Source organism: Moschus berezovskii, chromosome 11, assembly GCF_049115385.1.
Source record: "Moschus berezovskii isolate FMDL1 chromosome 11, NW_MosBer_1.0, whole genome shotgun sequence".
Lineage (NCBI taxonomy): Eukaryota > Metazoa > Chordata > Mammalia > Artiodactyla > Moschidae > Moschus > Moschus berezovskii.
In genome coordinates, this window is record NC_142470.1 from 1,706,184 (window position 1) to 1,718,365 (window position 12,182).

Below are 12,182 nucleotides of genomic sequence, written 5' to 3' on the forward strand. Positions count from 1 at the left end.
AGAGCCACAAAGGATGAGCCCAGACGCAGACCAGCCCCCGGACTCCAAGCCCAGTGCTCGCTCTGACCCGTGGGCATGCTGACACTGTCCTGCTCTAAATCGCATCCTGCTGCGAGGTCCCTAGTTCCCACGGGCTTTAGGTGACCCACCCGGCCCTCCGGCAGGGGAGGCAGGGGTTGCCGAGCGGTACCACGTACTTGCCATCCGAAAGGTTGATGCCTCTGAAGAGGGGGTAGTCCTCCGGCCCCGGCTTCCCTGTGTGGTCCTCATAGAGGAAGACGGGAGAGCGGCCCATCTCCAGGCCGATCTGCTGGATGCCCTGCTCGTTGTAGATGGAGACCAGGAAGGCCTGGCTGCCTTTCTTGGCTTTCACAGTGGTTAGGATGGAGAAGTCCTCGGGAAACGCAGATGCTGGAACAGAGGACAGAGGTTAGGAGGCAGCTGGGAAGCCCCCAACCCTGCCCAGCCACAGCTCTCTGCAAACAAACCAACTCAGGGGCCTGGAAGCACGCTGTGCAGACATCTGCTTCACACCTGCCCCTGGATCAAACTGTTCCTGCAGCCCTTCCTTAACACCACATGGCCAAACTGACCCCTTTCGAGGCTCAGTCCAAAAAGAAACCTGACTGCTCCTTCCGGCTGTGAGCCTTCAGCCCTATCTTTTCACTTCCTAAACCTCAAGACATCTATGTCTAAATCCTTAGAACTTTCCAGAATGTGAGCCTCCTCTGGGCAGGTGCTATTTCGGATGCACCTTTGACCCTCTGCAGTGCCTAAGGCTGAACCTAGCAGAGTGTGTCTCCTTCCACACCCTCTGGAGGGTGGGAGGAGCGAGAAGAGGGGAAGGAAGGCGAGAGGCTGGGGATTACCACTCAAAGGGCAGACGTTTCCTGGTTGATACGTGACTCAGAGAAAAGGTAAGACAAATCAGAAGACGAAACCCCAGCCTGGTATGTTGATGGGGGAGAGCTCCTTACAGCACAGGCCAGACCCCCGCCGGCCCCGCCCCGCCGGCTCCAGAGTCCTGCACACACGCACGCCCTTCTCCGCGGACGGGACCGGAGCCTGGCCCTCTCCTCCACCCGTCTGGGTGGTGGGGTCAGTGGTGCCCTCTCTGCGCAGACTGCAGTTCCCCTGAGGGCGAGGGCCTGGGGCTGGGCCAGTTGATGCACGGCCAGGAAGGCTCAGCGCAAGTCAGCGTGCGTCTCAGAACCAGGGGACGGAGCGGGCCCACAGGGGCGTCAGCGGAGACTCCAGCCCGGGAAGGACAAGACCCTGAGGCTGACAGCACCTCCCGCCCAGCATGCCGCAGAGGGCTGAAGCCTGGCCCCAGTCCCGGGTAAGGACCCACCCCTCCTCCAGAACTATCACAAAGTCAACCAGATGGCCCAGGTGCCTGAGCTGGGATCAGTGAGGAGGGCCTCCCTGGTGGCTCAGACGGAAAGAATCTGCCTGCAACTCTGGAGACTCAGGTTCAATCCTTGGGTCAGGAAGATCCCATGGAGGAGGGCATGGCAACCCAAACCAGTACTGTTGCCTGGAGAATCCCATGGATGGAGAAGCCTGGTGGGCTATAGTCCACGGTGTTGCAAAGAATCAGAAAGGACTGAGCGACTTTCATGCCCACGTCCAGGGAGCAAGCTGTCCGTGGGCGCCCTCTGCTGCACAGCTGGGCAGCTGGCCTCTGCTTCGGGCCACTGTGGGGGAGCCCAGCCAATGCCCTGCTGGGGGAGAGGGGGATCCCCACCCCCGCGGCCCCTGGAGGACCCGGGGGGAGGGGTCTCTCTAGGCAGAGGATAAGAGGAGTCATGGCAGCTTCGGGCACAAAAACCGAACCCCAAAGGCCAACAGAGCTGTGTGAGCTCTCAAGGCCGTGATGGAGGGCAGGTGGAAACAGCCATCCTGTGGGCCCCAAAGCTCAGGCTAAGGTGTGGATGCAGGAAGGTGTGCGGCTCGCAGCCCAGGGTCTGGCTCAGGCTAAGGTGCGGATGCAGGAAGGCGTGCGACTCACAGCCCAGGGTCCAGCCCCGTTGTTGAGAAGCTGCAAGTTGGGTCTGTTTGCTGTGCTCAGCGCCATGGCCCTACCCACCCCCGGACAGGGAGAGACGGGGTGGGTTTGGCCGGTGGAGTCAGGGGAAGGCTGCAGAAGAGTTTGATCAAGGGGTAGGTATGCAGGGAACATCGGGCACCACCACTCCCAGCCAGGGTCGCCAGGTCCGAGGGGAGAGGTGTGGTCAGCATGGTCACCTGGCGGGAGGCTGGCTTCATTAAGGAGCGACTCAGGCTGCCCTTCCGTGCACGAGAAGCCGTTTGAAAAGAGGTCTGCTGCCGTCACCAGCGTCCCATGCTATCCTCCGAATGTGAGACGTGCTGGGGGACCAGGGACCCCAGCCTGCATGAACCGCCGCGGGAGGGAGCGGCTGCACGCAGGCCCCAGGGCGAGACCCCAGCCAGGACCTTGGCGGGACCTTTGGTCCCCGAGTGCGAGCGGGCACTGAGGGACCGGGGTAGCGTTTGACCCCAAGCATCTCAGAGGTCCCTGCTCACATCCAGGACGGACAACAGTCCCTCTGAGTCCGTGACCCACGCTTTCACCTCAAAGGTTAGCCTGCCTCCTGCGCCCACCCCATGGCGACCCCACGCCGCTGACATCATCCTCCTGCCTCAGGTGGAGAAAAGACAGGAAATGGGAGGACCCCCGCCCCCCCGCCCATCAGGGCACGCAGCCCAGGACCACGGACGCCCTCACTCCCAGCTCCTTAAGATGCTGGCTACCGATGCTGGAATCGCTTCCGTAACACGTGTTCTCAGCTCAGACCACCTGAAAGGATGAATCACGTCTAACAGTCATCCCTCTCCTGGCAAAATAACAACGGACGGACGGTCACTTCAGAGACGGTCCATTCTCACCTCCGTGCAGGCGGGACACTGGCGTGCCTCGAGACCTACACCTTGGGAGAAGCTTGCCTTCTGCCCACTGCTTCATATCTTACCCGCAGAGAAACGTCGAAACTGAGCAGTGGGCTTGGTGAGAGGCCCAGCTCCCTTAGATCATCTCCTGTTCACTCGGGCCGAAGCCCAAAGGCACTGGAACAGTCTGGGTAGACCGTAGGTGCTCAATAAATGCACGGGCCATTGAACTGAACCCTACTAGGCCAACAGTTTCATGTTCTGGTGGACACAGGCTGATTCTGGAGCCCCAGCCCGTCACAGAGGACCCAGCAGAACGGCGGCAGTTGGGGAGGGACATCATGATGCCCCATCCCCCGCTCAGATCCCAGGCAGGGAGAGTCTCAGGGTCCCCGAGGTGGCCAGAGGGAGGCTGAAATGGGGAGCGGCCCCCAGGCCCGGGCACGAGCACAGGGGAGGGGCCAGGAGACCAGGGGCAGGCTGCCATGTCTGGATGCCTTCAGCGAGGGCGACTGGACCTGGGCAAAGGCAGCCAGCCAGTGGCTCAGGGGATGCAGGGGTGCCCCGCCAGCGGCCGGACAGTCCCCCGGGACACACCTGCCTGCTGCACTCCAGGAGGGCCCATGACAGCTTCTGGCGGGGCCTCAGACTGGCTTTACCTTGATGTGATGTCCCCTGCCGCCCACTGCAGGCAATGAGGGCAACAAGGCCCAGGAACCCCCAGCCCGCCGCCCGGCAAGCTGGGAAGCCCTCTCCGGCTGCTTGGTGGCACCCACTCCCCACAGAGACCACCGTCCTCGGGTCTGATTCAGTCCCTGTGGCTCCCCCCAGACGGGGTCAGGAGACCCAGCACCACCTGGCATGGTCACGCTCACGGTCCTGCCAATTCAGAACCCAGAGTACAGGCTGCAAGCAAGCGTAGAAAATCCTTCTCAGATCAGGGAGGAACGCTAGCGCCCTCTTCGCCGGCAAGAGCAGAGAACACTACGCTGCTGCTCTTCACCGCTGGGAAGGGGGCTGGGCCTCTGAAGAAGCCGGCCTGTGGCCGCTGACGTCCCGGGAGACGGCCTGGATGCAGGTGGGGGCACAGCACTGGAGGACAGGTGAGTGGCGAGGCTGGTGTGGGCGGCTCTGGGGTAACTGGTGTCAGGGCTGGGGAAGGGGGACAGGGCCCCACAGAGGCCCCGAGCCTCATCCGAGAGAGGCTCTGAGAGAAGGGACAGGGAGGCTGGCCATGGTCGTCACCCCTGGCTGAAGAAAAGACCCCGGGAAACGTCCGCTTAAACCATCCCGAAGGAGCGGCCAGTTCCACCTGGCGTTAAGGAGGCGATTGTTACACACGGACCCATTCGACTCCTTGAGCAAATTATGGCTCGGAGGCCCTGTAACAGCCCTTTAAACGCTTTCAGCATCTAATGACGGAAAAGGCAATGGCACACCACTCCAGTACTCTTGCCTAGAAAATCCCATGGATGGAGGAGCCTGGTGGGCTGCAGTCCGTGGGGTCGCTAAGGGTCAGACACGACTGAGCGACTTCACTTTCACACATTGGAGAAGGAAATGGCAGCCCACTCCAGTGTTCTTGCCTGGAGAATCCCAGGGACGGGGGAGCCTGGTGGGCTTCCGTCTATGGGGTCACACAGAGTCGGACACGACTGAAGTGACTTAGCAGCAGCACCTAATGAAGGTCCTAATTTGAGAGCCTGGGGAAATGTGGGCTTAAGAGAAATTCCCTGTCTGGCTGTTCCAGAGTTCACACCAGATCTCCAGTAACCGGCCTGTATCCTGAGACCCTCTGACGTCACTCACCACAAGATAACATGGAGGGGGGCGTGGATAAAGGACACCAACCCCGGTGAGCAGGCTGTGACCCTGAATTGCAAGGCAGGGGTCAGATTAAACTACCTGCCAGCAAAGCGACTGCAGACGGCCTCGGGGCAGGACACCTGTGAGATGACCACCGCACTCGGGCCGCGCAGTGGGCGTCTGTCCCGAAGCACAGGCACCAGGGTGCAGGGCCAGCAGCTCCCCCAAGTCTCCACTGCCCCCAGCCCCCCAGCCCCCCAGGAGGGGAACTCTAAACTGGGGACTCGGGCAGGACAGCAGGCAGCTTCTGGGTGATTCTGAGAACACACTGGCCCCGAAAGGATAAGAAAGGCTCTCTGGACAGGCAGCAGAGTGACATCTCCGAGGCTCTTTGTAGCGAGTGACCTGTGGGGCCCTGGTGAGCCCGTCTGCAGTGATGGTCAGACACTCTGGAGGGGGGACGTCTGGCACCCCAAGGTGGTCAAGGGGGGCTCCATAAGACACAGTGAAGGGCCTTGGGGCTCCCGAAGGAGCTCACCAGCCCAAATGCTGTTCCTGGAAAGAGCGGACCCAGCCTCTCTTGCAGAGACAAACTCTTAAGAGTCCCTGTGGATTTAAAGAGAGGCTGAGAAAACGCAGCTGTGAAGCAGAGGGCCAGAGGAAGCAGACGCAGCCCTGAAAGAGCACATCCTTCCGGAGCCCCGTGGGCACATGGCTGACAGACCCACTGCCAGCCGGACTGTCCGACTGGAGGACCAGTGACCGTGAGGCAGGCCGTCACCAGAAAGGTGACGCTCACGCTTCTGAGGGCAACGGAACATCTCCGGGGTGAGTGCATCCACCCAGGCCCCCGGGCCCTCTCTGATCCCAATCGGGGAGAAGAGCTCTGCTGAAGTGGGGGGAGAGCTTATCAGTCACCCGGTCAGCCGGTCCAGACGGCCCCGAGGCCGGCAGGGGGCCGAGCAGCAGCCATCGCTCCCGCTCTGGGCTCGTTAATTAAAAGCAGCGATGTGACCCTTGGCAATTGATTCTCATTAAAAGCCTGCACTCTCTCGCTGGGAGCGCTGATGTTTGACGCGCGTCTCTTGATGTCCTCACCACCAATTAAGCTTCAGGCTGGAAGCGTTTCCTTTCCCGTGACCCTGGGGTTCCTTAACCACCCCGCCCCCGAACCACGCATCCCCCTGTTGCCTTTGGAGCCAAGGCATCCCGCCCCCTGCTGGAGAGAAAACTGCTTGGAGAAGCAGTGCAAACAGACAGGCCCTGCTCCCACCTCTGGTGTGGACGGCGACCAGTGCTAGACGCGTGCTTTCACTACCCTGACATCAAATCGGGCTCCTTCCGGGAAAACCAAGCACGCTTCTCCCTCCACCAGGCGTTCCTCCCCGCCTCCCCGGCTCCGGGCTCCCGGTTCTCCTGCCTGGCTGGGGCGGGAAGCGGAGCCGCACCCCCGCTAGGCACACACGCCGTCTCTTACCAGGGTACAGCTGCTTGGTGGGCGCGCTGAGCTGGGCGTCTTTCGTGACTCTGTAGGCGACATCAGGGCCTTTGGAAGATCGCCGCGCTGCACAGAAGCCTGTGGTTTTGGTTATTCCATCAGGCAGGTTGTGAAAATCTAGAACCTTCAGGAGATCTGCTGGCTGAGCTGAAAGGACAAAGGGAAGGTGACGAGTGAGCCACGGGCAGGACGGGGGCACCCAGGGTGCAGGTGAGCTGGAAACCAGCCCTCAGCCCCTCCTTCCGCCCGCTCCAGGACCACCTCTGACCCTGAGAAGAGGCGGAGAGGTCAGCTCGGAAGTCGGGCGCTCTCGGGGGCAGGACACCGCGCTTTGCGGAAAGGCCCGCAGCCAGCTCCCACCCCGGTCCCTGCAGGCGGCCACCCCCAGGCGGAGCCCTCTCTTCCCCGGCCCTCACGTCGCTCTGTCTCCCCTGAGGTGCCGCGCCAGCCCCGGGCTCCCAGACCCCTCTTCTCACTGGCGTCACGGGAAACCCACCCCAAACGGAAGCTGAAAGGCGGCGTTAGCGCCCACGGCTGGTGGAGCCGGCGTACCCAGGGCGGTCTTAGGGAACGGGAGTGATTGACGGCCTGGGATGTCTGCCACGTCCCTGCCGAGCGCGGGCCCGCCCCGGGTGCCACCGAGGACCGCGTGTAGACTCCTGGTACATCTCACCGCCCATCCTCATCCAACCGAAACGCAGTTTTCCCATAACCGTTTCCACAAGTAGTCTCCATTTGCTCCCAGAAGACCCAGGCCTACAGGGCCAGACAGCATCCAACTAAGGGCAGCAGAGGTCGGGCCCTGGCACCCCTTCCGGAAAGTTCGCGACTTCCCTCCCCTGCTGCACAGGAGGGAGCGCCCCGAGGATGGCAGGGCCGCTCCCGGTGAGCTGGACCATCCACCGCAGAGGCAAAGGATGGCTCCGCACCTGCTCACTGTGACCCGCGTCGCAAAGCCCCCGGACCTCCAGGCGGCGAGGGCCACAGGCCTGGGAGCCACACGGTCCCCGCCCTAAACAAGGCCCTGGATGGACAGTGCAGCTAGTGTTACTACAGACAAGAGGCCCTGGGAGTCCAGGCAGAGGGAGCGAACTCAAATTCAGAGTCAGCGTGACAGGTCACGGGGTGTGCGGCCGGGGCGCCACCCTGGGCTCCTGGGGAGCCTGGTGACCAGGAACCACCTGTCCGCGTGCGTGTGGGCGGGGCTGCCACGCCCCCTCCACCGGGACACCTGGGTCCCCCTGGCCAGAGCGCAGCGCCACCCTGTCCCGGGTGCTGGGCCCGGGGTGGGCACGTGACTGGCCCAGGCTGAGGAAGCTCCATCCTGGGGCCTCTTCCTCTCTGCTCCGCAGGCTTCACACTTGGGTGATGAGCCTGCAGCCCCAGGTGGCTTTCCCCTGGGCGTGGGAGGAGGGCCTGCCTGCTGATGTGGACAGACAGATTTCTGCCGAACAGTTCCGGCTCCTGGATCAAGCTGTACCTGAAGAAGACTCGTCTACACAAACCAATAAGTTGTCATCGCGTGTATGCCAGTTTGGGTTAGGCGCTGACACTTGCTGCTGAAAGGCTGCACTCACTTCTGGGTGCAACAGCCAGGCTGACACGAGCGTGCCCCTGGGGTCTCTGGGCCTCCCCGGCTCACTGGCTCTCCTCCCCAGAGGGTCCTTACACGCCTGAGACTCGCTCAAGAGCCAAGTTTCCCCTTTTTAACAAGGGTGGGAGCTGTGGAGGGGAGAAAGGACCGTCAAGGCTGGTTTCTCCCTCGCTGAGTTCTGAGCAGTCCTGCAGCCAGCTGCTACGCGTGGAGCCCAGCGCAGCCATCGGGGACGGGGGGCGGGGGCTCCAGGCAGCCTTGCTGCTGGTCCGGGCAAGTCCCTAACAAGAGAACCGCCCAGAGCCGACAAGGGGAGCCAGAGCCGGGCAGGACGTTCAGGGCAGGTGTGGTGGACGGTGCCAGAGGCAGGTGCAGGCAACGCCCTGCAGACCACCCTCCGTGAGGCACTGGGGGTTGGGGGAGGTGGCAGGCTACAGAGGCTCCCGGGGGGCCCGGGTGGGCTCCCATCACTAAGCACAGCACCCCAACCGTCCGCCGTGCCCTGCAAGGCACCACTCTGCCCCGACTCCACACGTCTGAGGGCTCCGGTCCTAGCGGTGTCATTTCTACAGCTCGGCTTTGCCACAGACCCGTCCCTTTAATCAAGGGGCCAGAAACTGGGGGGATGAGATTCCCCACCCCTGCAGAGGAAGGGACATGGTGGGGACCGAGGACAGCCTGGTCCAGGCGGGCGTCCGCCGTGAAGAGACCGTGCCTACCCAGGTGTCTGCCCCACACGGGGGGTCGGCCCCCCACAGGGCTCCTTAGCACCTGTCCGCTTGACCCCAGACGCAGAGCCAGACTGGCCAGGCCCAGGTGCCCGGCACAGCCCCGGCCTGGCCTCGGCCCGTGGGAAGAGACGGCCGTGCCAGCCACTGGCTCACCTGCCCCGAGACGCAGCCGAGCCCTGGCTCATCTCTGAGTCTCAGCTCCAAGGTTGGCCGCAGCCAGAAGGCATCACAGACCCAAGCTGGTGCCGGGACTCACACCCCAAGAGCCGCGATGATGGTCTTCCCAGATGCACGGGCTCTTGAACCTGCCTCTTTCACAGCCGGCGGGGAAAACGGTTTTCCAGAAGCCTTCCGGGCCATGTTTGTGGAACTCTGTTGCAACATGCTGAAAAAGCCACCCCTCCGGCTTGTGCCAGAGCTCAGCAAGCATTTCTCTCACTGTCTCAAAGGTGTGGTGAGGCCCGAGAGACTCCAGTAGGATCGTCCCCCTGCACTCTTCTCCCCGCTGAGGCCAAAGTCCCCTTTCTACCCGGCAGCCTCAGCGTCCCTATCAGGGTGAAAGTTCTGCTGGGAGGCGATGCCACCTCTGGGGACAGATGGGCATGGGCTCAAGTCCAGCATCATCCACTGGGGAGATGATCTCGGGGCCACGGACCTGGGGGCTCCACTCCGAGAGCCCTCCTCCCGGCTCCCGCCTCCAAGCAGAGAACGTCCTGTGGGCTGATATCACCACGCGTCCGATGGTTCAGGAAAGACAAAAGGGGCTGGCTGTGCGGCCTGGCCAGGGACCCCTCTGCGCCTGGGAACCAGGAGTGATGCCAACAGGGCGGCTCCGAGGCTTCGGGAAAGCAGAGCCGGGTGGCTTCCTTGTTACCCTGGCCGTGATCACTCACTCGGGTACTTCTGACGTGCTCCTGCTCTGTGGGGCCTGGGGGCCAAAAACTACATTTCCCAGACCCCTCTGGGGAAAGGCTCAGGATGCAAACCCAGAGGGGAGCTGGAATGTGAGAAACCTTCTTTCTGCAGGGTGTGGGCCTGCGTGCTAGGACCTGGGGCCGGGTCGTGGGGACCACTGACATCTGCAGCAGTGACTTCGTGAGGTCTGGGCCCCGCTCACTCTGGTGGCGCAACCGTGACTGGGGCCCCGGTGACGCCCCCTCCAGCTCCGCCAGCGGCTGTGTGAGCCCCGGTTCCTGCTCCCAATCTCTTTCCTCTACGGCAGCCTGCCTGCTTTCCGCTTGTGCACTGAGCCTGCCTGAGACCGCACACGCACAGCCAGGCGCTCCATCCCCAGACCTGTCAAGGAGTGGAAGCGGGAGAGGCCAGTTTTAAGGCAGAAAGGAGGAACCTGAGAAAGAATTTGGGAACAGAGTTGAGTTCCACTCGCCCTGTGCCAGAGAGGCAGCACAAAAGCCCTGAAAAGTAGTGCTACAAAGGAGGAGCTCAAATGCAGAAACGTGCGCTGTGCACACTGTACATAGTGTGTGTGTGTGCGTGTGTGTGCGTGTGTGTGTGTGCGGGGGTGCTTGGATGGATGGACAGACGGACGGATGGATGGATGGATGTATGGACAGACGGACGGATGGATGGATAGATGTATGGACAGACGGATGGATGGATGGATGGGTGGATGGACAGACGGACGGAAGGATGCATGGGTGGATGGACGGACGGACGGATGGATGGATGGGTGGGTGGATGGACAGACGGATGGGTGGATGGATGGATGGGTGGATGGACAGACGGACAGATGGATGGACAGATGTATGGACAGATGGACGGATGGACAGGCACTATACATGTGAACGGCAGAAGTCGGGAGGTAGATGCCCAGAGACAACTGGCCCGCTAAGGAGTCAAACATGTCAGCTGCCAATGGCAGTGTCTGCACCAATCACACGAAGATGGCCTCTCTGCCGCCCTCAAAAGGCACTTCCACAATCACCCCTGAAAGTCGGCTGCCTGCCGATGCAGGAGGTGTGAGAGACCCAGGTTTGATCCCTGGGTCGGGAAGATCCCCTGGGGAAGGAAATGGCAGCCCACCCCAGTATTCTTGCCTGGAGAATCCCATGGACAGAGGAGCCTGGCGGGCTACAGTCCGAGGGGTCACACGACTGAGCGACCTGGCATAGCATAGCAGAGGACTGCAGCACACCAGGCCTCCCTGTCCATCACCGACTCCCAGAGTCTGCTCAGACTCATGTCCATCGAGTCGGTGATGCCATCCAACCATCTCATCCTCTGTCGTCGCCTTCTCCTCCTGCCTTCAATCTTTCCCAGCATCACGGTCTTTTTCAGTGAGTCAGTTCTTTGCATCAGGTGGCCAAAGTATTATAGCCTCAGCTTCAGCATCAGTCCTTCCAACGAACATTCAGGGTTGATTTCCTTTAGGATGGACTGGTTCAATCTCCTTGCTGCCCAAGGGACTCTCAAGAGTCTTCTCCAAACCACAATTCAAAAACCATCAATTATTCGGTGCTCAGCCTTCTTTATGGTCCAACTCTCACATCCTTAAGTGTAAAGACATCTAATTCCTTGAGTTAGACAGGTCTGCTTCCTGGGCCATGGGCCTCGGGGCGCAGGGGGGCAGGCAGGGCCCAGCCTGGCGGGTCCCACTGGGGCCCTGGCGCTCAGCCAACTCTCATAGGAACTGCCGCTGAAGGGAGCATCTGCTCTGAGTCTGCGGGGCTCCCGGCAGGTCCCCCAGGAGACACATCTGCCCTTCCCACCGTCCCTGCTACCTCCCAGCTTCCATTTCCAGAAGCAAAAAGAGCCATGGCTCTCCCGGCCGGCGAGGGGGTGGGTGGCACGCAGGGCCCCCTCGTCCTGGGCCGAGCACCCCGCCAGCCCTCCCCATGAGGTCCCAGCACAGAGCATGCGGCCCCATCAGGGAGGTCAGCACAGCAGGCTGGAAAACAAGCAGGCCGCTTCAGAGGCTCCGACCGAAATTCTTCTTGAATGACCCAACCCTGGGAACAAAGCAGAGGGTAGGGCCGGGGGCAGGGCTGGCAGGATGCTGGCAGCCTTCGCCTCCCAGACGGTCTCCAGCAGCCGCTCACCCGGGACATCACGGGGCAGAGGCCTGAGCCGGGTGCGGGGAACCTGGGCGAGGCCACAGGCTCTGGGGCTCCCACACCTCCCTTCCTGCACATCCCTGGGTCTGCAGCCTACAGCCTCCGACGCCTCGGCCTGACACCAGGCCCACCTTCACCCCAGCCGGGCGGCAGCACCTCCGGGGTGGGGTTTGGTGCCCAGTGTACCTGCCCTGCTCGGGCCCGGGCTCACCTGGCCGCCTCTCAGGCTCAGCAGAGACGACAGGGAGGACTGGAAGCGGAAGGGCGGGACACGAGTCCTGCGCTGGGGTCTCCAGGGGGACTGGACTCAAGGAGCTTGCCCGGCAGGGGTCCCCTGCGCCCGGCTCACCCCTGCCTGCCTCGCACCATCTCTGACCGCCTGTCAGGCTCCGTCGCTTCATAGGGATGAGGAAAGGCCACCGATGGGGCCAGCTCAGCCCGCGGGGCTTGGCGGCGGTTGTGCTTGTCACCTGCCTCTGGTCCATTTTCCTATTTCTGAAGAAGGGCTGAGGACCCACCAGCAGGGGGTCCTAGGGATTTTCACCGAAGGGGACTCCACCACTGCCTGT

The 12,182-nt window shown here is 62.2% G+C and overlaps 1 protein-coding gene across 3 annotated transcripts in view; it reads right to left on the reverse strand.

The window, feature by feature from the left end:
* COL5A1 (collagen type V alpha 1 chain) overlaps positions 1 to 12,182 on the reverse strand; it is a 140,336-nt gene that overhangs the window by 99,997 nt on the left and 28,157 nt on the right. For all 3 annotated transcript variants that reach the window (XR_008682561.2, XM_055401113.2, XM_055401112.2), the window contains exons 2-3: positions 6,194 to 6,361; positions 198 to 411 (exon numbers count right to left, since the gene is read on the reverse strand). Coding sequence is in view for 2 of the 3 variants with exons in the window: in XM_055401113.2 (XP_055257088.1) it covers positions 198 to 411; positions 6,194 to 6,361 (382 nt within the window). In the remaining variant the exon portion in view is untranslated. The remainder of the gene's footprint in view (positions 1 to 197; positions 412 to 6,193; positions 6,362 to 12,182) is intronic.